Genomic DNA, 24,845 nt, shown 5'->3' with positions numbered 1-24,845 from the left:
CTTCAGGAATATCAGAATTAATCAGATCTTGAATCTCTTCATGAGATCCTTTCATAGTGTCATTCTGATTATTGTTTGTATTTCTTTTTCTTGGATTTTTATCCTTGGAGCCCAATGGCCTACCACGCTTCAGGCGTGGATGAGATTCAGAGGCTATGACACTAGTAGATTGTCCCTTTGGAACATCAATTCGAATAGGCACATTCTCTGCAGGGATATGCGACTTAGTTATTCTTTTCAAATCAGTAAATCCGTCTGGCATTTGATTTGCTATTTTCTGTAAGTGGATGATCTTCTGGATCTCCTGCTCATATATAGGGGTACGTGGATCAAAATGAGATAGTGATGGAACTCTCCACGCAATTTCTCTTTTGATTTTTTTCTCTCTCCCCCTAATTGTGGAAAACTTGTTTCATCAAATCGACAATCTGCAAATCGGGCAGTGAATAAATCTCCCGTCAATGGCTCAAGATAGCGAATAATGGAGGGTGATTCAAACCCAATATATATTCCTAACCTTCTTTGGGGGCCCATCTTAGTGCGTTGTGGTGGTGCTACAGGCACATATACAGCACAGCCAAAGATTCGAAGATGAGCAATATTTGGTTCATGACCAAATACTAATTGTGACGGGGAGTATTTATTATAATGAGTCGGTCTAAGACGAACAAGAGATGTTGCATGTAAAATAGCATGACCCTAGACGGTTGTAGGCAACCGTGTTTTCATAAGTAATGGTCTTGCTATCAATTGCACACGCTTAATAAATGATTCAGCAAGGCCATTTTGGGTATGAACATGTGGTACAGGATGTTCAACCTTTATCCCAACTGATAAACAATAATCATCAAAAGCTTGGGATGTAAATTCTCCAGCATTATCAAGACGTATAGCCTTTATAGGATAATCTGGGAAGTGTGCCCTTAAGCGTATTATTTGTGCCAATAATTTCGCAAACGCCAGGTTGCGAGACGATATGAGGCACACATGAGACCATCTCGAAGACGCATCTATTAGAACCATAAAATATCTAAATGACCCACAAGATGGGTGAATAGGTCCACATATATCCCCATGTATACGATCTAGAAAAGCAGGGGATTCAATGTCAACTTTCATTGGTGATGGCCTGGTTATCAATTTGCCCTGATGACAAGCGACACATGAAAATTCACTACTTTCAAGAATCTTCAGGTTCTTAAGTGGATGCCCTTTTGAATTTTCAATAATTCGTCTCATCATTATTGATCCAGGATGACCCATTCGGTCATGCCAAAGCACAAAAGTTCCTGAATCGTTAAACTTCTGGTTTACGATTGAGTGTGCCCATTGTACTAATTTCTGCATAGTACAGGCCAGAAGACAAAGTTGGTAATTTCTCCAAAACATATTTCTGGCCGGAGACATTCTTTGTAATGATAAGATATTCATCATTTGTTTCATTTAATGTCTCAACGTGATACCCATTACGGCGGATATCTTTGAAACTCAACAAGTTTCTTGGGGATCTAGAAGAGAATAGTGCATCTTCTATAACAAGTTTCGTCCCCTTAGGTAGAAATATAGTAGCTCTTCCGGAGCATTCAATTAATTTCGAATTGCCAGAAATTGTATTAATATTTCCCCTTTTTCTACGCAAGTGAGAAAAGTATTTCTCATCTTTGAATATAGCATGCGTTGTTCCACTATCAATCACACAAATATCTTCATGATTTGTCATTGATCCAAATAATATTTGAGGATTTTCCATATATTCTTCAAAACGAAAGAATAGGCAAAGTAAACATCGAAGTAGATATTTTGATTAGACAAAGTATTTCACACACTTTATTATATATATATATATATATATATATATGGAAACATAACCACATTAGATAATACAAACGACATGTATGAAATATCTAAGTTAATACAGATCCATCACCGATCAGATGATCTATTTTCCGTTCAGGGAGTTCAAAGAAATCTGCCACATCTAGATGCATGGGCTCAACATTATCTTCAGAAATAAAATTTGCTTCGGCATCCTTTTCTGCCTTTTTCAGGGAGGCTTGATATAGCTCAACAAGGTGCTTTGGCGTACGACAGGTGTTGACACCCAATTTTGTCCCGCCTCTCCTCCGAAATACCTATTTGCGCTTCTAATATTTTTGGGAAAATAAAAAAATATATATTATGTTTTACTATAATTATTAGCCTCTTATCAAATACCGGCGTTTCACTATTCTATTACCGCACTAATTATTATTATTATTATTATTATTATCATTTTTTGACATTTTTTCAGCTTACGCACACGCATCGCATTTATCTTTGCATAATTAAATAATTGTATTTATTTACTGTGGATTTTTGAAATATTATTACACGGCTATTACAACGCCATTTTTTTTTATCTGAGCACTAATGATTGCATATTTTATATTAAGTAATATTTTAACACAAGTTATTTAAACAGGTTTTTTATTTAAATATAGTAGCCCAATCAACTCATACTATTTTCGGACCAATTCACAAACCAGTCCACGTTTTAATTTACTTGGCCACATTTTTTATCAGCTCATTCTTTTAATTCACTGTCCCAAATCGATTAGCCCACATTTCAAATACCAGCCAATATTTTAAATGGACCAGCCCATTACCCATTAAACCCGACCCGACCCAATTCTCGTTTAATGAGGGAAAGGGTTTCCCTCATATTTTCCTCCTTCGGCCGCCCCCTCCCCTTTTCTCTCTCTTCGCTCCTTCCTCTCATCATTCTCATCCCCCACCACGCCGCCGCTCCTCTCTCGTCATTATCCCCACCACGCCGTTCCCTTTCCCCCACTCCCTTCCTTCATCATCTTCATCCCCACCACGCCGCTTATCCCCCCCGCTCCTCTCTCTTTTTTCTTCGCCTCAAACGAGCCAAAACCCTATAAATGGTCGCGACTTGAAATCGTTTAGGGAAGGGTGAGAATCGCAGGAAGTCACCTAAGAATGACAGTTCTCGAACCCCAAACCCCCCTATTTTGTAGCTTTTTTTGAATCACAGAATCCCCTGAAAAATTAAGGTTCTAAAACAGGTTTGAAAACCCCCAAAAATCGACTTATAAGAAAAACGAGTTCTTGAATCGCCTCAATTTCTCTAGAAACTAGTCGTCGTAATCAAATTTTTTAAGATTCAGTCGAAATACCAAAATCGTCCTTTTTTATTTTTTGGCTTTTACTATCGTTTTGGGTCGGCGAGGATTCAAGCTCGGATTTTTGATAGTGTTTCGAGCATAGATCGAAAGCCCGTACCCACTTCGCTGCACCCGAAGAAGGTAAATCCCATTCCTTTCCTTTTAATTTTGTATGTTTATGTGTTTGTATGGTTTAGTCGGATATTCGGCTTAGCTGTAGAAGTAGATAAGTCATTATTACATTTTAGCTTAGTTTAGATATTGCCGGATGTTGTTGTTCATTTAGTTCAAGATGTTCGGCTTATTTGAACATAGTTTGTTTGCATGGTGAGAATTCAATCTGGTAAATTGTATGGGTTCATTTGGAGTCTCATTCCTAGTTAATCTGGTTAATGATCAGTCTAAGCGCATATAATCTTTCTGTTGTTTAGAGTTGGGCGTGTTAGTTTAATCAAGTGAAACCCAATCAAAATAAGACCTATTCAATCTAATATAAATTGGCTAAATAGTCATTAAAGGAATACGAATATTTAAAACCAATTCTGTCTTTTTTTTGGATTCTATATTTGAAAGATTGAAGTTTCAACTTGGTTGAGGTTGCTGTTTCCTTACTATGATTTTGACACTCCCCTGCCTTGAATGAAATTTACTTGCCTGGTTCTTTTTCATGTATGATGCTATCTCCCTGTTATTCGTATGAAATCAATTAGGTGCTCTCTTCCCTTAGTATGTAAGTCACCTTCCCTTAGTTAAATTTAATAACTGCTCGAGTGTTTCAGACTACTTATGTGATCGGTTTGGTTAGTCATATTTGGTTTCCTGTCTGTAGTTGTATAGGTTGCATTGTGCATGTTTAAGTTTAGATTAATCCTGTTTATAGTCCTGCAATTGTTCAGCCCCATATTAGACATCAATTTGGGTAGTCATATGCTAGTTAGGTCTACATTGCTTCTATATTCTTCATTTGGTTAGTTCTACATATTAGCTGGTAGTTTGCTAATTATGCGCATATGTTTGCCCTTTAATTGTTCTGCAGTGGTTCATTTATGTTTTGTTTGGGTTAGCCATATGTTATTTAGCTTATGGCAGATTAAGTATGGTGTGCCTGCTCCATAATGATTGGTCATAGATTAGTTTAGCTGCTTAATTGTGTCATATTTGTCTAGCTCTGGCTAGTGGGGCATTAGATTGCCCCCTGTGGTTTTTCTTGGCTGTGCCTTTATATGATACCATATAATAGTTTAGGTTTGTTCTTATTCCATATGCTGGTTTAGCAGAAATCTTATTGATACAATTGTATATGTTTATTTTGATGCCAGTAGTTTAATATAAAAGTGGATGTTGTTTCAGTTTGATGTCTTTTTCATATCAGCTTAGCATGAACATGGGTACCTTTTGTGCCTCTGTAGTTGTTAGCTTGACTTGATCCTGGTTTGTCCTTTGTGTCATGGTAACCTCACTTCAAATATGGCCATTTCCTTCCTTATTTTGCCAGAATATGTAATTAAGGTCGCCTGGTAAATCTCTGTTGGGTTATTCAAAATCCTCTGTGCCTTCATATTGCATCCTGTTTTGAGCTGTCAGCTTGTTCTCGACCTTTGACTCTTTGTTTGTAAAAATAAAATAAGTGGGTGAGCACTTATTCTTCATTTGGTTTTGCACTAAGGAATATAGCAGGTTATGGCTGGAGTTTTTCACTTCTCTGTCACAGTGAGAATTATTATAAATCTTGCAAAAGTATATGCTCCAGTTTTGTATAAATGTGTGCTTGAGGCTGTTTTCTCCTATTCTTATAGGAAGCTTTTGTTCTATATGTGATCATAAATATAGGTTAAAGCATGCCTCTCCTTTGGGTTTATCTACTTGGTTTGTTTTGCTTGATGTTGCAGTTGGTAAGAAAACTGTTGTTCAATTACTTAGTTTGTTTGACTTAGTGTGGCAGTGGCAAGAAAATTGGTTCAGTCATTTAGTTTGTTTCGCTGTTCTATTTCCATCATTGTGTCAGTCCATTGGTCGCACTTACGATTGCTTCAATTACTATTAAGACAGTAAGACCATATACCTCGGTATTCATGAGATACACTCAAATATACATGTTATACACACAATTTGCTGGTCTGCTTTTATACATGCGTGGTTCTGTTTATCGATTGCATCCTAATCATTTTCTTTCGTTTTATGCATGACCATCGCATACGAGTCCGAGGGACTCGTTCTTCTTCCACATCTGGTGTTGGGCTAAAAGCCCAACGAAATGCGCTTGAGTCATTCTCCATCAGTCCATCCGCAGCAGCATATAAAAATTATTATTGGGCCAAAGCCCATACAGCAGCAGCAGACTGCAGCCCTACAGTGGAAGTTACTGGGCCGAAGCCTAATAGCAGGAACAGTCCGCAGTAGTTGGGCCTGGAAAATGGGCCAGCTCCATTCAATTTTCTTCCCCTCTGTCTTATTTTACTGTTGTATATTTTTATTTGCTTTGTATGACTAACCTTATCTTATTTTACTTTTCTTAACTTAGATGAACCTTAGTAGAATTAGTGGGTTAGTTTGATATAATGGGTAGTCAATTTAAAGTATCTATAATATTTATTTTTGTTAAGATAGTTGATTTTCAATAACATACTTGGAGTAAAAGAAATCATGTTTTGCTACTTCAGAATATTATTTTTCTAAGAAATGTCACTAATATGCAAATATAAACTCTAGTCTATTTTATAAATAATTCTTCAAGTTTGAATCAATCATGCATATTTTTTAGCTAAGCATAATTAATAAGAAATGATAAAAGAAGAAAGAAAATTCACTTCCCTTTTGAGTCCTGTTTATAAGCTCAGATTTTTCTACATTGCTACGTTTATATAACGTAATCTAAAGTTAAAATTGCTAAATCTTTCTCTCAAAAACTATTGTCTATGAGCAAATTATCATGTTTCCTACGAGTCTTATCTTGAATAGCATTTACTATATTTTCATATAAGGTCTTAGCAACATTTTAAGCTTTATTTAAATAGCATCTAAAATTCTCTTTTATGCAAACTATCTTTTATAAGTTTTATTTCTAAATAGCATTTGATTTAAAGCCTTAGTAATATTTACGAGTTTATTTAAAATGACATTCAAAGTCCTCTTTTATATGAATTTCCATCTTAATTAATTAACCTAAGTTTGGTCGGATAACCGTAAGTTAACGGGTTCTAAAGGATGCCTAACCCCTTCCCTTTAGGATAATATAGAGCCCTTACCTAGAATCATACTGGTTAAGCAGACTATTAATTGAGGTTTAGTTTTAACTTTGCCTTAGTTAACCTCTAGGTGTCCTAATTCACCGTTAAATTAATTAGGTGGCGACTCCTCAAAGTAAAATAAATAGGAATCACCAAAATGTCATACGCCCTTAATTTAACTTCCGGGTTAAAATGGGGTGTGACAACAGGTACGTGACCAGTGCCCTTTTCCTCCACATCGGAAGCAATTATTTTCTGAATTTTTCTTTTGCACAACTTCATGCTTTTCATCCTTTCTTTTACACTGCTGGTGGTGAAAGGTATTATATGGTGCAAAACGAGAATCATGATTAAAATTCCTTCCTCGACCACGACCATGACCACGACTGGGGCCATGACCTCTTCCGCGCCTAGAATGGCGAAAATTTGCCTCATTCACTTCAGGGAATGGGGCAGTACCAGTGGGTCGGCTTTCATGATTTTTCATTAGTAATTCATTATGTTGTTCAGCCACTAGAAGATGTGAGATTAGATCAGAATATTTTTTGAACTTCATCTCTCGGTATTGCTGCTGCAGGAGCATACTCGAGGCAGGAAAAGTAGAGAATGTTTTCTCCAGCATATCATCATCAGTAATATTTTCACCACATAATTTCAGTTGAGAAATAATTTTAAACATTGTAGAATTATATGCCATAACAGATTTAAAATCTTGGAACCTTAATTGGAGCCAATCAAAACGTGCTTGTGGAAGTATGACCATCTTCAGGTGATCATATCTATCTTTCAGGTCATTCCACAGCGTAAGAGGATTTTTAACCGTAAGATATTCCATTTTTAAATTCTCATCAAGATGATGGCGGAGAAATATCATTGCCTTAGCACGGTTTTGGTTTGATGCCTCATTTTTATCTTTGATGGTGTCTTCCAGACCCATCGCATTAAGGTGAATCTCGGCATCAAGAATCCAAGACATATAGCTATTACCGGATATATCTAAGGCTACAAATTCACGTCTAGAAAGATTTGCCATTAGTAATGGAAAACAAAGAAATCAATACCTTCGAGGCTTGTAAAGTATTTGCTCGAGATGACAGAGTCTCGTGCTGATAACGTTTTATGAAATAAAAACTATGAAGTAAATACACAGAAGAAATATGTAGAGAGATATCAGATTATATTACTTCTGCTCTTTTAACATTGCATCTGTGCATCCTATTTATAGGAGCAACAGGACATGAGATATTTTGAGATATTTTGGGATATTTATAACTTAATGGATATCCACTATTTGGGATATTTATAACATTCTTAACAATTCACCAGACTTTTTACAATGTCAATTAATTCTTTTTTCTGTTCTGATCTTCCTCCTTTTACATTCATGCTTCACATTTTTTTTTTTTCCTTTTTCTTCTTCTTATTTTTTATAGTGATGGTATGCGGATCAATTTATTTGGTTTCAACTCTTTTATTTGGTATTCTTATCTTCTTAAAATATACATAATAGTACTAAGCAACTTTATTTGCCAAGGCTTAAGTATCAAGTACTTTTTTTTTTTTTTTTTTGCCTCTATCTCCTCCTAAGTTTTGCATGAGAAATTTTATGAATTCAATGTTCATTAATTAGGACTCATTTGGCCATGAATCAAAGTTTTGATGTTTGTAACTATTAGACATGTGCAAATACTAGTTTGACCATGAAGGATTGAGTCGAAGGTGAAATATTATTGGATTTTCAAGTGAAATATTGAAATATTTAATTTTACTCATAGATCAACTCTCACCACCCTCTTTGAAAGTGAAATTCATACTTAAAAAATAATAATTTCAAAGAGCTCTTTTCAACTTCAAATACTGTCCATAAACCTATTTATATTAATCTTGATTAATCATGAGGTAGGACTAACACTTGTTTGTTGCAATATACTAGAAAAACATAATCCACTTCCACAAGAACTTGACCCAAAAGCACGAAGCACTAATTCAATTAGTAAATCATACTAAGTTCAAATAATTTTAAACTAAATTTGGTTCATCACATGATCACTGGAGCTTCTCAATCCTAAGAGACAAAAGACACATCTGCAAATACAAGTGGAGCCGAAGTAGATGGGCTGGATTTTGTTTGCAGGCCTAAAAGAATTTTTTTTTGCACGGATTGTGCTTCAAAGGCGCTGATCTTTAATTTTTGACCTTCACTTAAAAAAGTGACCAAAAATATATCGAGGTTCTGGGTTCGAACCCCACTCAGTAAAAAAGGTTTCGCAAGGCAAGACTTCACCAAAAGCCTAGGCAAAATTTCCTTATGACAATTTTTTTTTATTTTTACTCTGCTGGAAATCTACAAAAGGCAGAATTTTATCCGAATAGGCTTAATTTTGTTACGGAGTTCTTCCTTGGAAAATAATCTTTTTTGAATAAGCCGAGATTCAAACTCAAAGCTTCAGGTATTTTAGGCGAAGAACAAAAATTAAATACGAGCACTTTGAGGGACAAAATTAAAGACTATCCCAAATAAGGCCAATCGTGCAAATTGTTCCTAAAAGAAAGCTAGATTACCCAGCCGGGCCCACATTGGACACTGTCATATTGTCTTATACCTGAAGAAAAGGGAAGAACTACAACTCCCATTTGAATAAGGAGTCCACAATAGTAATCAAAAAGTCCATTACTTTCCTCGACTATCAGGTAGGTCTTAAATTCACTTTATTATTTGTTTTACTGTAAATTAGCGAATTATCTTTTGGTATCTTATCATATCATATACAAGAACAGTAGAAAATAGTTTTCTTTATCATTTAGTTTCTGCTTGTTTTTTTTTTTGTCAACAATTGCAAAATTTACTTCAATTCTAGGCTCTGAATTTACTTATCATAAGAAGGTGTCATCTATGCTATTGGAAATCGACAATATTCTGAAAGATAATCACTTCAATTATGTAGTAACTTACACTTTGTTTGGATGTATTGTTTCATAATGTATCGTATTATATTGTATTGTATTGTGTAGTATTGTGTTGACGAATTCAATGTTTGGATAGATTTTATCGTGGCCTGTCGTTAAATAATGTTAGACATCAACAATTTGAAGGATAAACCTACTAGAAAAGTAGAGTACGGTGTAGGTGTAGAGGTATCATAAAAAGATATGATAAAGGATAAAATATGATTATTTGATAATAAGTAAAGACAAAGTGAGAAAAAATAAATAAGGCAACAATGTGATAACACCAATCGGTTGTTACATAAAATGAGACTTTTCGTCATTACGTAACGATGGATTTAACTATATGATACAACAAAATTTGAGTAACAATCAAGACAAATATTGTATAAACTAACAACCGAGTACAAATAGGTAACAACCATCCAAACAAGTTGTTAAGGAGATGCTTTACGCAGCGGCACTTTCGAAATGATGAATAGTATCATGAGTTAATATTCCATATAGTTAAAAATGAACACAGAATGCTCATAATGCAATGTTGGGGAAAAGAAACTGAGTTAATAGTGAGACATGTCATTGTAATCCGGTCGTAGAACAAATTATGTTAGACAAAGGGAGTGCCTTTAAATTAATGAATGCATGAGGTAATGTGAGCATGGATCACAGAGTGCTGGGAAAAGAAAGGAATGACTCGAGATAATATTGCCATATTTTTTCAGAAAAGGTCAGAAATCATCATCTAGCAACCCCTTATACTTGACACATCTGGATAGAAGATCATGTACGGAGGGATTTAGAGTACTCTGTTGTTGTTGTTGTTGTTGTGGGTGTGTGTGTGACATACATATCTGTTTCTCCCCTATTATGCATTGACATATAGAGGACTTGAAGAGATAGGGATTGTTCCCTTTAAATTTATTTTTAGGGCCTCTAGGCATACTTGTGTCCAGTAAAATTAGATTAAACTTCTCCTTGAGTTTTATTAAATATTACATATATGCCTAATAAAATATTTAAGGATATATCTTTGGCTAAATTTAACGTGATAATTTCTTAGGAGATTTTGAGAGTGAGACTTGTCATCCCTAATCATGAAGACTTTGCAAGCTGGTCAGCTTTCTCCCTAATGATTAGTCACTGGATTTATATGCTATGCATCAAAGGAAACATTTTTAATCTGCTTTCTTTCCTCTCACTTAAAGGTTACATTTTCACAGGAGAAGCATGAGTTGCCAAAACACTAAGGAAATCAAATAGCTAGCAAATTTATCAGTTAAATGCTAAAGCAAGGATATGAAATTCATCTATTAGCACATTAGAGTCGACTCAGTTTCTAGCCTTGTAATCTTTCCCTTTTTCGCCCTTTCTTTTCTGGTAAATGTTTGTGTTTGTTTTCTTCTTCTTCTTCTTGAGGCGTGCACATATTTCCATGCTCCTTATGTGATAATGCATTTCCATCAGTCATACTGGATACATGTAATGGTGACAATATGTTCGAATTCAAATTTACTTCCCTTCTCGAGTTGAAGATCAAGTAAGTAGTTTGCAAAGAGGGAGTTCACGCCATCCCAAGCAGTGCTATCCCGTGATAGGGCATTCGACCCCCAAAATTCATATGCAAGATGATCACCTTCTTTCCTTCGGCCCATACAACCTCTCTTTTTACATCCAGTATAACTTCCCTAAAATAACAAATAGCTTCTGTCTTCGATATAATTCTCCGCTGTTTAGTGGTGTCTTGCATCCTAGTTGCTTCATGAAGTATGATATTCAGATATTGTTTGTTCCAGTGAATACTTGCAGCAAAGTCATCCGAATTTCTGGTTTTGACCATAAAAGTATTGTTTCAAGAAGGAATATCTTTTGGGGAGGACCATTAAAGTATTGTTGTGTCCCTCCTAAAAAGTCAACTAATTCTTTTTGGAAAGATTAAGTGTTTTTGGACCTTTCAATAACAACACAACAATTTGAAAAATTTACCGAGGTTTTGAAGTTTTTAAGTCGTCATTTAACAAAAGGAATGTTTCCATTGAGTTTGTTAGGTCATTCGCCAATTCTTTTGAAATCATTGACTTAGTTTTGCAAGATGAGAACTTCGGAAACCATTGTCTCTAACCAGTTTGCAAAATTAGAGTCTGGTTGTTGGGTACTGTTAGATCCCTTCAAGTCCCGTATTGACATAAAGCTAAGAGATTATGGTAAGAGATAGGGGTCCGATGGTGCTAGGAGTTCTGCTCTTAAGGTGTTCTTTTTTTGACCCAATCAAACTTTATACTTACGAATTTTGTTTCGATTCTTGCCAATCCCATGTTTTAGATTATGTACCACAAAAGATCTAATATGATGAATTAAACATTTTCAATAAACTTAGATTCACTAACCATCAGGTGTTTATTGTATTCCCATATTTGATACAACAACAACATACCCAGTGTAATCCCACAAGTGGGGTCTGTTGAGGGTGGAGTATACGCAGACCTTACTTCTACGGCTCTACCTTTGTGGGGTAGAGAGGCTGTTTCATATCGACCCTCGGCTCAAGTAAAACAGGAACAATCATCAGGAATATTCCCATAGTTAATCCATCCATAATTTATCTGTGAACTGGGGTTCCTGATAGTTTACCAAGAAAAAATATATCTGTCAACAAAAACCATTGTTGCATGAATTCTAGGGATCTTTTACCGTTAACTGATTTCTACTTCATCTCTATCTGATTCTGTATAATCACATGAGCTTTTTTTGATATCTGATTATTTGACTTCAATTTGATGTACCCAGCTCCTCCTCATTGTCAGTTCAGTTGTGGTTTAGCACCAGCCTAAATGGATCTTAATGATCTGAACAAGGTCTGGGAAGTCAAATCTTTGAAGAAAGTACGTGATGATGAGGCAAGGGAAATTCTTGAAAAAGTAGCAAAGCAGGTGCAACCTATAATGCGCAAAAGGAAGTGGAAAGTTAAGGCGCTCTCTGAATTTTGGTACTGGCCATTCCTTCCTTTCAGCCTTTTTATTTCCTGATGAGTCTTTAAGTTTAATGAGTTTCCTGCTTTTATTTATATTTCTCTTGTTGCTCATGAGCTAATCAGCTAATCTGATTTTGCAGTCCTGCCAATCCATCTCTTTTGGGACTCAATATAGGGGGAGGTGCTGAGGTTAAGATTAGATTGCGCCGACCAAACAATGAGTGGGACTTCTTCCCTTATGCACAAATTCTCGACACCATGCTTCATGAACTCTGCCACAATGAATATGGCCCGCATAATGCTGATTTTTATAACCTATTGGATGAAATCAGGAAGGTTGTGTCTCTGCGTGACCTATTTTTTGCTTAGTGTGGACCATTTTCGTTCTTTATTCTTTTTTGGTTTTCTTACAACTTTCACCTTTAACTATAGTCTGAATGAGCCCTGGTTGTGTTGCTCCCTCTAATGTGTATTGTTTGTATCTGGAAATACTAGTTCCTTCCTAGAAACAGTGTAACTGAGTTGAGTTGTCCTTGACAATTGTTTTTACCATTTAACATTCTGAAGCACTTGCACAGTTGCACATATGGCTGAACTTTCCTTCTTTCTTTTGCTAAGTTAAACTTTTCCTGCATCCCTTTTTCAGGAATGCGAGGAGCTTATGGCTAAAGGAATTACAGGTACTGGACAAGGATTTGATCTTCCCGGAAAGCGATTGGGTGGGTTTTCTCGTCAACCTCCATTGTCATCATTGCGTCAGAAAGCACTGGCTGCTGCAGAAAACAGAGAACGAATTGGAGTACTTTTGCCATCAGGGCCTAAGCGTCTGGGAGGTGATAGTGTCATCAAGGCTGCACTCAGCCCAATTCAGGCTGCCGCTATGGCTGCAGAAAGGAGATTACACGATGATCTATGGTGTGGCTCCAAAATGTTAGAGAGTGAGGGGCCTTCTGAAAGCTCTAAAGCTTCAGTGATACCGAAGTCTCATCCTACTTCAGTTGTAGGAACCAATCCTAAGAAAATGTGGGAATGTTGTGCGTGCACTTTATTGAATCCGGTACTTTTTTTGTGCTTTGTCCTTGCTCTTTTATTTCCTTATGTTATTCCTGTACCACATAGGAGTTGTATAAGTCCTCTTCAAAACCCAGCTCAATTCAACCATTTTGATCTTTAACTACATGGCACTGTCCGTTGAAAAATAATTTTCTTTGGCCCAATCAAAAGAGACCTAGCATGATTTGAGATCATTTTCAAACATATCGATCTAATGGGCTTTGTCAGTCGCATTATCTATTAACTGTAAAGTCCCCCCAGCTGATGATATTCATTTCACCATTGCAGCCTCTAGCCCTTCTTTGTGGAGCTTGTGGAACCACAAAGGACAGAGGAAATGAAGCAAAGGCAGCAAAGGTCTGGTCCTGTAAGTTTTGCACATTGCATAATAGCCATGAGGTTGAACGGTGCTTAGCTTGCGGAGAGTGGAGATACTCTTATGGTCCACCTGTTTCAACCACGGATCCTCGTATTAGCACCTAAAGCACGAGAAGCAAAGAATTTTAAGGAAATTACAGGCGGACTTTGCTACAGGTCAGACATGATTGGTTAAATTAATTGTAAATGTGTATTTGGTGTAATTAAAGCGGTCATATTCGCACTCCTTATTTGCCCATTCTGCTCGAAACCAACTGTGAACTTAATAATATGCTGAATGAGATGGTAAGTCATTTAAGGCCCTGTGATGTTGAGAGAAAGAAAAAAGTAGTTGGCCATGAAAATTAGAGTGATTAAAGTAGTTGGTATCAAAACTCAATATCGTTTTCTTTTTTAAGTTTTCACTGAATTCCGTGATTAGAATGATGATTTGGCATGCAAATTAATAAAAGTCATATGTAATGAAGTATCAAAATTTGGGAGTTACCACTTTAATTGTATTAGGTGCTGGAGTGCTTTTTAAATGATTACATATAAAGGAAAGGTGTTTAAAGAATAGCTTTTGTCTGATATCATCAGCATGTTAACGTGTTGACGATAGCACTTTTCCATGTTATGCATTGGGCAAATGCAACGTATAGTATCTTGATTTTATTGAGATGCCAACCTAGTTATCGTATCTCAATTTTTGTTAACCCCACGGACATTGTCTACGAATATATAGTATATCGATGGACTTTGAAGATGTTGAAAAAAAAAATGGACTTTGAAGATCCCATCATTAAAAATAAATAACGTTAATTGCCAAATGAATTGGTAAAGAATTCTAGTTGAAAGTTGAAACTTATGATAAGTATGGATAACCTGCTCAATACTTAAATTTAACCTGCTCAATAGGTATATTTAAATGAAGGATGACCAATCAGTCAATCGTCATCATAATTCGCTGATGCCGTTATAGTTTGGTAGAGGTTCTTTTTCAGTCATTTTTCTGCTTGTATTCAATGCAACTACAACATTAAGGGATAAACTACTATTCATGTGCTTGCACTGGTAAATATTATAACATGGTTTATTATTCTGTTTTATATGCTTTAAACCTTTCAAACATATAAGCAACAAGATAGTTCCTATCAAATTTAGTAGAAAGAAAGTTAAATTTAACAAGTCTAGATCGTTAATGGCGTAGGCGAATCCAGGATTTCAAGAGGATGGGTTGACCATTGCTTTTAAGATAAGATATAAAAAACGTTAAAGGCTATTTAGAATTATTTAAAAAAAAAAAACACAAAAGTACATTTAGTAGGGTTCGATCCCGCAACTTTAAGGGATTAAACCAAGCACTTAACCAGTGCTCCACTCAGTCCAGTTTGAGTATGTGTTCCTTCAGTTAATATTTGATATATTTTAAGGATTATATACATAATATACCGAATTTAGTCGGGTGATCATGGGTTCACGTGACCTATTTTTAATGTATAGATTCGCCCCTGAATTGGATAGTAAAAAGTTAGTGAGATGTCGGTTTTGTGTCCAAACAAAGTTAAAACCAAGAGTACCTTTTTGTTTCAAGAGACGACTAATTTAAACACCCATCAATTTGAATCCTAAATGACCATTCAACTAGAAAATGAATCAATTACATATGTTCTTATGAGTACACATATGCGTTTAGGGGATCTGCATTTCATCTTGGGATTTTTTGCAACGAAATGATCCGTGTTTCATGTTAATCAACCTCACATGCTAGGCAGTTCATTTGAATTTTAAAGTATCTCACTAAAAAATCATTGTGTCTTAAGCAATATATTCACAAAATAAGAGTTTGTTCCGCATTTTATTTAAAGAATAAACTAGGCTGATCAATTTTTTAAACACAAAGTTGAATTCCAAAGATTCACGATTGAGCAATTAAGGTTACCCCCTCAAGTATAAAGTCAGACAAAACCCTCCTAGGAGGGGTGCAGTCTTACTAATAACATATTATAATATGCCAAATTAAAATAAAATATGTTAATAGTACAAACATATTGGACAAGAACAAATAAAGTAACTATTTTTTAAAATAAAATGTTTTGATGGTAATTGAGTTATAAGTTAGACTAGGAATTACTTTGTCCGACAATTTATCAGATATTCTCTAACTCTGCCTATGCATGACTATTGGTCCGTTGCGACATTTTGTAATGTTGTTTGTTAATTTATAATATTATCTTTCGTCACAAAAGAAAAAGTTACTCCCCGATTAATTTGTTCATCTTACTTTTCTTTTTGTCCCTTTAAAAAAGAATATTTCTTTCCCTTTTCCCGCAATTCTTTAATTTCAACTTTCCACATGACATGTTTAAGATCACAAAATTAAATAGCATTTTAGTATATTCTACATATCTTTAATTTAAGATCACAATATTTTAAAAAAAAATTACTTTCTTATAAATTGGTACTAAGTCAAAATCACACAAACAAATTGAAAAGAGGGAATACTTAGTTAAACTATTCTTTTGTTAAGCTTTTCACTTAGGGTAAATTTTATTTACGTATTAAAATGCACGATAAGACTGCGTATAATTGACTCTGACTCTTATGATTCGGCCTTTTCAAACCCCCCACACATAACATAAGCTTGGTGGGATTGCCCTTTGTTTGTATTAAAATGATTAAATAGAAGGTGAACAAATAAACAATTGTATCATCATGGTGAAATCAGATTTTAGTGTGATGTGTTGATCAGGTACTAACTAGCATTAACCCGGACCCTAATTAACCTACCCCACGACAATACATACACCGTTTACCTTCCATTTTTCCTCTTCCTCTCTTCCAAGAACCTTCTCTCTCTCTCTCTCTATTTTCTCTTTGGATGGCTCCATTTCCCTTTCTCTCTATTATTTCCAGCTTACAGCCTAAAATTCCTTCATTTCCATTTCCTCCCATTTCTCTCTCTTTATAATTGGACAGCGAAAAAGAAAAAGAAAAAGAAAAAAAAGACAATCAAATACTATCTTTCTTTCTCCCCATTTCCCTCACAAAAAAAAAAACCAATCAATCATGCGACCTCTTCAACCACCCCCACCCTCCGCCACCTCGTCCACCACGCCCTCCCCCATGCCCCCACCCCGGCGCCCTCGCCGTCGTACCGATTTAACCCTACCCCTCCCCCAACGTGACCCCGCCCTGGCCGTACCCCTCCCCTTACCCCCCACGTCAGCTTCGTCCACGTCATCATCCCCACTACCCACCCCTTTACATTTCTCGGAACTCGAACGTATCAACCGTATCGGTAGTGGCACTGGTGGTACCGTGTACAAAGTCCTACATCGCCCTACCGGTAGACTCTACGCTCTCAAAGTCATTTACGGTAACCACGAGGACTCTGTTCGTCTTCAGATGTGTCGTGAAATTGAGATTCTCCGTGACGTTGACCACCCTAACGTTGTTCGTTGTCACGATATGTTTGATCATAACGGGGAAATCCAGGTTTTGCTAGAGTTCATGGATAAAGGTTCCTTAGAAGGGATCCCTGTCCCTGATGAACCAGCTCTATCGGATCTAACCCGACAGGTTCTATCCGGGTTGTATTATCTTCATCGTCGGAAGATTGTGCATAGAGATATCAAACCTTCTAATTTGCTTATAAACTCGAGACGTGAGGTTAAGATCGCTGATTTCGGGGTTTCCAGGGTGTTAGCTCAAACTATGGATCCTTGTAATTCATCTGTTGGTACTATTGCTTATATGAGTCCTGAGAGAATTAACACGGATCTGAATCATGGACAGTATGATGGATATGCTGGCGATATATGGAGTTTGGGTGTGAGCATATTGGAGTTTTATTTAGGAAGGTTTCCCTTTTCGGTTGGCAGACAAGGTGATTGGGCTAGTCTTATGTGTGCTATTTGTATGTCCCAGCCACCTCAGGCACCGGTAACTGCTTCCAGGGAGTTTAGGGAGTTCATCGCGTGTTGTTTGCAGAGAGATCCCGCGAGAAGGTGGACCGCTGTGCAGCTGTTGTGCCACCCTTTTATTACACGGAATAGCCCGGGGACTACCAATAATAGCAGCATGTTACCACCACCGCCACCTCATTTTTCGTCTTCTTGACGTTTTAGGTTCGGAGAAATTCAAGCCCTTCTCTTTTGTTTTTACTTAATTTCTGGTTTTATTTTGTGTAATCTTAAATGTTGTTACTCTATGGGTGGTGGTGGTGAAGCGCTGGTTGGGTTGGATTTTTATTTCTGGAGAAAGAAATATTGGAGAAATGGGGCTGGTTTATGATAAGAAAGGTTGAGTCTTTCCATTTTTAGCTGATCATCAACAATTGTTGTGTTGTTACACTCTTTTATCAGGAGAAAGGAAAGTAGAAATTATGGGTTGCCCCCAACTTACATATTCAATTCATGGTAATATTTGGAGATGTTTCTCATTTCAAAAATGAAGTCTTTTATTAAGCCATGGACATATTTAGCTGTAAAGCATCCTCTCATGTTGAAGAGAAATGACCAAGAAAATTGAAAAAAAGAAAGCTTTCCAATTCTCTCTTTCCCTTGAGGATGAAATTTCCATTTTTGCTTGTATTTGTAGGATGATTTTGTGTTGGATTTGTGCATCTATTATTGGTATGGCTTTGCTAAACTTAGAGATTCAAGTAATGACATCTGGTTATATTTGGATATATGTTTTTCATCTAAAAAATGAAGCTATGGACATATTTAGCTATAAGGCATTGAAAAAAGAAAGCTTTCCAGGAGCCTGTTTGGATGGGCTTATAAGCTAAAAAAAAATAAGTTGGGGTAGTCTAACTTATTTTTTTTGGCTTATAAGCTGTTTTAGATAAGCTAAGTCAAATGGGTCCAATTATTTTTTTGAGCTTATTTTAAGCACAAAATGACTTTAAGCTGGCCAGCCAAACACTCAAAAAAAGCCAATCCAAACGGGCTCCAGTTCTCTCTTTCCCTTAAGGATGAAATATCCATTTTTGCTTGTATTTGTGTGGTGATTTTGTGTTGGATTTGTGCATCTATTGGTATGGCTTTGCTAGATTTGGTGAAGGTGGTAAAGCAATCAATTGTCTTTATAGGTAGGGGTTAAAGTTTCTCTAGACCTTATGAATTAGTTTAAAGCATGTTCTGATTGAGATAGATTTAGTTTAATTTTTCAGAAGATCTTTGTATGCTAATTGGGGGAAACTTTTTGTACAAAGAGGAAAAAAAAAAAAGCTTTATGAGAGAGAGAACCGTAGCAACTAGCAAGAACTTGGTAAATGTAAAATTAAAAAAAAAAAATTAAAGAAAAGAACATGCCAACGCTGAAAAGTGATGCTATACTAGCAAGAAAGCTGCAACTCTAGTCCCTACGAACAGGTGAGAGTAATACTCGTTTTTGCCTTGTTAGATAAGTAGTAAATTTGAATGGGATTTGGTAATGTTAGTAAAGATAAGTAGGCATTGTTTAGCTCTTTGTGTGCTGTTATAGACTTTACTAGGCTGCTTTATCTTTTCTATTTCCGAATATTTGTCTGTCACTTTATATACTTTGCCTGCTTAGGAGAATCCCTTTGTTGATTTGCAGTTCGGGTAGATACTGGTTTAGGTAGTACTTACCCATAATAGATTTTGCTTGCTTGGTTAATTTTAGATGATGATACTTCTAAACTTAGATCATTTGGGGGTATACTGTCTGTAAGGCTGAAAAGAGAGGAATCTTCTTAAATGTATCCACGATAAGTAGTACTCCTTGTTGGCACTGATTCGTGATTACTAGATTAATTCTCATTATCCATAATTGGGTATCATTCAGTTGCTTAGTTGTTATGTTTTCTGTACTATTCTGCTATTCGGTGAATTGATACCTCTTGTCTGGTTGGAAGATTGTTGTGTTTATTATAGTAATACTCCCGGTGCTTGGGCTTAGGCACACATTCCGTCACAAACAAAAGCTTAGGTATTTAAGTGCTAAAGTGACGGGCTGGTTATTTTCCGAGCTTTGAATCGTGTGTCACTGTCCCTCAGGATTTCTAGGTATAAAAAAGATTTAGAAATTAATGGATGAGGTCATCAGTGAACAACGAAGACCCAGTAAAACAACAAGTTAAATGGATTGAGGCCTAAAAAATTAACACGCGGAGTTTGGTAACAATTTGTTGATCAATTCTATTCTATTTACTTGGACTTTTCTTAAGAGTTGGGCTCGTTCAAAACCAGAGCCACGTCAATCCTGGGCGTCCAGTTTGCTTTTATGACCGCAACGATAAAACAAGGATAACTCGTTTTGATTTCTAAAAAGAAAAGAAAATAATCACTCGTTTTCGAAGAAATAAGCAGAGACTTTTCTCTTATATTTATTGCAAAATAAGCTTTGGGCTGCCAGTAGAAAAATCATGAAGGTGACATTAAGATGTAAGTGTATTGGTGGCATAAGGTGGAAGAAGGGTGGGGTATCCGAATACGAGTGAATCTAAATTTATTGAATGAATCTCCCCATAATCGCATAGTTGACATGAAAGTATGAATAAAGGCATAAAGTCGTACCCTGTTCCCCTTTCATATATTCTTTTCTTTTCGGTTTTCACCATTTAGATTTCTTTTCAGCTAATGAAGCTGGTATAGTCGATCCCATGTCGATGTCTATAGTTTGAAATTATTTTTCCTTTTGGATAGTCGAGAATAGTGGCGGGTCTAGGATTTTCATTCACTGTTTCGGTAAAATAATAAAAGTTAAATATAAAAAATAATGTTTTCCTTGGGAATTAAACGTAGGACACTAGAAACAATTTTGAATATCATGGACCCAGTGGCAAAGTCAGGATTTTCATCTAGGGGGTTCAAAAATTTTAAAAAGTAAATACACGAAGAAGTCAGGGGGTTTAATAACTACTATATGTACATAATAAAATAATTTTAATTTTAAAAATACACTGTAATTTTTCCCCTGCCTGGACCGCTTGAGTTAATTTTTTACATTTGTTCAGGATATTCAAGACTTAATATATGTATATAAACAAAGAAATTTACTCTCTATATATAATGTAATTTTTTGCCGAGGATGTTCACCCGAACTCTCGGTAAACTCTAAATCCCTCCCTAGTCGAGAAATCCCGAGGGCTAGTAGCGAATATTTCAAAACTCGATGCATGCCTGCTCCTAATTTTTAACTTTGATTGTGACAATGTTCAAACCTATGATGGACGCTTAGTCCCCACATTATACGTTGTGCTCTTAGATAAAAAGTCTTGGGAGTATATAGTTCGGATGTTGTTGTGATTGAGCCATGCAATGATAATCACAAGTGTGTCTAACTCAAAGGTCTTTTTAACATTACATCAATAATAACCACGCAAAGCAATTAATGGCAAAGAGTCGGCAAACTTAGCTTTCATGAGAAGTCCTTTCAGTCACATCACTAATAATCTCAAAGATGAAGTATTTACAGCAAGGGAGAAACCATATTCGATGAGATTGTTATATACTTATATATATGAAAATTAACTTTACGATCTAGTTTTAATTCCCTTTTGATGGTTACATTAGCACCTATATTTGCCTTTGTGCGTAATGATTCTTCTTACTCTTGCCAAGTGTCCTACTATTTTGGAATTAACCACTATTATAGTGGGCCATAGATATACTTGGATATGTGCCCAAGTGTCTAGATATTGATATATACACTTATATTATCTTTTTATTGACTAAAAATAGGAGTGTTCATGGTTCGATTTGAGTCGGTTATTGATTAAAATTATAATCAAACCAATTTAGTCGGTTTTTAAATATCTAAAATCATAACCAAACCAAATAAAATAATAACCACCGGTTTAGTTATTGTCGATTTTGTTCGATTTTTCGATTTATGACTAGCAGTCATGAGACTTATCAGTAAAACATTAAAAAGTTGAAAAAGTCATGTCTTTTTTTTGTTCAAACGATAACTTTTATTTATAGTTTAAGGTGAAACATACATCATAGAAATATTTTCACTATTAGTGATAGTGTAGTACTCAAGTTACCCAAAAGTTGCTAAACTGTTACATATAGAGCTAAAAACTAACTTAGTAGTGGCTGCACCATTTTTGTCATCTTAATACACATATCTGGAAATAAAGTAGAGCATAGGAGCTTTTAGTTGTTGTTACAAATATACATATTAACTAAACATAAAGACTACCTAAAATTAAAATGAAAATATATGAAATTAAAAACTTTGTGTAATGATCCTAAACTTTGGGGCAGTACTTGCATTTTGTCCTCAATTCTCCCATTTTATTGAAAAAAAACTTTGTGTAATGATCCCAAACTTCAGATGTTTTTCTATCATTATCCCCAAGGCTAGGGTTTCGACTACAAGGAGTTGTTCTTTTCTGCTTTTTAGGAGGATTACCCACGGAAAAAGTATTAGGGCATTACCATGTGCTTCAGTTGCAGCAAATGCTGATGTTACTGATGTATCTTCTATAAGAACCTCCAAATCTACAACCTCTGTCCTTTTCATATGAAAAATATTTGAAGTGTAGGACCCATTCAGACCAGGAAAAAGAAAGGTATAAATTCGAAAAAAAAAAAAAACAACCTAAAATCAAAGGGCTAATAAAGAAAGGCCTAAAAATTTAAGTTAAAGACATTACTCTAACGTGAGCTTCTGTTAGTAGGTTTACACTTAACACTTAAAATAGTTAAAAGACTTAAAGACATGGGCTTGGACATATTCTTAAAAACATGAGGCTTAAACAATCATGTGAAATAAGTAGATCAAAAATTAAATTAATGATTAAAAGGTACAAAATATTTATAATTATTTATGAAAAACTAATATTATACATATAAATAATTATAAAATTTATGTATATAATTTATCGGTTTGGTTCGGTTATTTTTTAATAGAACCATAACCAAACCAAATATTATCGGTTTTTAAAGTTTAAAATCAAATCAAACCAACCAAATTAAATGTCGATTTTTTTATTCGATTTGGTTAAATTTTCAATTTGATTTTGATTTTAACCAAAACCGTGAACAACCCTAGCTAAGAATAGAGATACAATCCAAATGGTGTGTGGGATTATGCCATTATGATATTATGCAACTCCAGCTAATTCATGCAAGACCCACATTGCTTGGTGCTTCATCTGCGGAATAATAATTATTTTTATATGGATTTCTCTTTTGTAATTTAAAACTTCACTCCCATATTATTTAGTTATTACTTGAATTAAGATCGAAAATTTGATGAAATCAAATACACCTAATCCGATGGCTGTTCAGGAGAATTGCCAAGGACAATATATCGTCAGACCTCTCTATAACAACGTTTCACTATAATAGTTAAGTTTTTTTTTTTTTTTTGAAACCAATGGCTAAGTTTTATTTGAAATTAATTATTCATGTTATGTTACTATTATATGTTCATTATAACATCATTTTGCTATTGCAATAAAAAATATACAGACAAACGATGCCGTAATATAAGAGGTTTGACTTTATTAAACTCATGCCATTACTAACATATGATTTTGAATTGCGCCAAGCTCTTCTATGTTTATCGATATTATCATAAAGTAAGATCTCGACAGTAACATTTTATTGCTCTTCGTGTAGTTGTTTCCCTAAGGCCTAAATCATAAACGGAAGAAGCAAGGTTGTAAATTTTAAGCATAAAATTAGTAAATCGTATTTGTTTTTTTTTTTCTTATCGTTTGTTCTCGTTCAAAATCTTCAATCAAAACATCAAGGAAGGTTCTTAGGGCCAACCAGAACATTTCATATTGTCTAACTTACTAAGCCCATGGTTCAAGATTGAAACTGATCCACCTTGAGGATGTCAGCACTGTTAGATACGAATAAATTTGCAAAACTTTAGAACATGGTGGAGAAGGTGCATTTGCTGGCACATAAGTTTATTAACCTGCATTTGAATGCTCGAAATGAAATAGTGTGTTATTTGAACTAGCACGTTACATGAAAATCAAAAGTTTCCAAGGTCAAGCTGGGAACCTCTAGCTAGATTCAACACAAATAAGCGAGAGCTAATGAGTTCATGTGATAACACGTAGTAACGAGAAGAAAAGAACATATATAAGAAAAATGAACTATAAGTACATGTGATTATATATATTGATTCATTAAGGAAGGAGATTGTGTTACACATGTATTTCTATAAGTTCAACAGCTTGATGTGTAAAAATACATAGCAGAGGTTGTTAATTAGTTATCCCCTCATGACGTATTCAACTTGCATTAACTGTTCTCCACTGACTTACTGAACTAGTACTAAGGAAAACTAACCCCTGTGCCGAAATGTTGACTTTTCTTTTTGCTGTATCACATGTTAATTGGTCACCATCAAATGAAAGCTGTAGTTATCGCGGACTTTTTTAACTCATAAATTAACCCTTTTTAATAATAAAAAAAGAAAAGTCCCTGCATTTTTTGAATTGTGAAAGGAAATGAGCATCATAAAGATAATGCGGGTTGTGTTATGTATTTCCCCTGAGCCTGTTAACCTGTTTGAACCGGACCGGATCGGTAATCGATTATCAAACCGGCCGGTTTTCGGTTTAAAAACCAGAACCGGCCACCGGTTCCGGTTAAATAACCTAAACCGGACCGGTCCGGTTCAAAAGTGTCAAAAACCTTTTTTTTTTTTTTTGTATATTATATATATATTATAGTATTTATTAGTATATTGTAGGTATATTTACATATGTTATATAAGTTTATAAGTAAGGTTTATATATTTACTGACTAACAGCAATACAGCATATATATATATATATATATATATATATATATATATATTAAGTTATATGCTTAAGTTATACCACATATACCTAAAATATACTAAGAATATACTTATATATATCAATATACTTAGGTTATATAACTTTTATATATATATATATATATATATATATATATATATATATATATATATATGTTTAAGTTATATGTATACTATATTGACTTATAACTTATATATATATGTTTAAGTTATATGTATAATATATTGACTTATAACTTATATATATATATATGTTTAAGTTATATGTATAATATATATACTTATATATTATAACTTAAGTTATTTATAGCTTAATTTTTTTCTAAGTTTATAAAT

At 34.9% G+C, this 24,845-nt stretch overlaps 2 protein-coding genes across 2 annotated transcripts; both read left to right on the top strand.

The window, feature by feature from the left end:
* Window positions 1–8,932: 8,932 nt before the first annotated feature.
* On the top strand, window positions 8,933–14,083 carry LOC132633576 (DNA-dependent metalloprotease WSS1-like). The gene is made up of 5 exons (XM_060350081.1): window positions 8,933–9,085; window positions 12,125–12,323; window positions 12,449–12,644; window positions 12,955–13,365; window positions 13,650–14,083. Exons 2-5 carry the CDS (start codon window positions 12,169–12,171, stop codon window positions 13,842–13,844), a joined length of 957 nt encoding a protein of 318 aa, XP_060206064.1. The 5' UTR covers window positions 8,933–9,085; window positions 12,125–12,168; the 3' UTR covers window positions 13,845–14,083.
* Window positions 14,084–16,537: 2,454 nt separating this feature from the next.
* Window positions 16,538–18,171, top strand: LOC132633575 (mitogen-activated protein kinase kinase 5). Its single transcript, XM_060350080.1, has one exon. It carries the CDS (start codon window positions 16,788–16,790, stop codon window positions 17,838–17,840), a length of 1,053 nt encoding a protein of 350 aa, XP_060206063.1. The 5' UTR covers window positions 16,538–16,787; the 3' UTR covers window positions 17,841–18,171.
* Window positions 18,172–24,845: the final 6,674 nt, after the last annotated feature.

The sequence above is a fragment of the Lycium barbarum genome, chromosome 3, assembly GCF_019175385.1.
Source record: "Lycium barbarum isolate Lr01 chromosome 3, ASM1917538v2, whole genome shotgun sequence".
In the NCBI taxonomy this organism is placed as follows: domain Eukaryota; kingdom Viridiplantae; phylum Streptophyta; class Magnoliopsida; order Solanales; family Solanaceae; genus Lycium; species Lycium barbarum.
The sequence above is the reverse complement of the archived record's forward strand: the minus strand, read 5'-3'. Positions and strand labels throughout refer to the sequence as shown.

What these genes read in the sequence shown, in the direction of transcription:
- LOC132633576 (XM_060350081.1), top strand. Translation starts at nt 12,169, where the DNA reads ATGGATCTTAATGATCTGAACAAGGTCTGGGAAGTCAAATCTTTGAAG. An exon ending in TATTGGATGAAATCAGGAAG is followed by an intron (nt 12,645 to 12,954) that starts GTTGTGTCTCTG and finishes TCCCTTTTTCAG; the next exon opens with GAATGCGAGGAGCTTATGGC. An exon ending in CGTGCACTTTATTGAATCCG is followed by an intron (nt 13,366 to 13,649) that starts GTACTTTTTTTG and finishes TCACCATTGCAG; the next exon opens with CCTCTAGCCCTTCTTTGTGG.
- LOC132633575 (XM_060350080.1), top strand. Translation starts at nt 16,788, where the DNA reads ATGCGACCTCTTCAACCACCCCCACCCTCCGCCACCTCGTCCACCACG.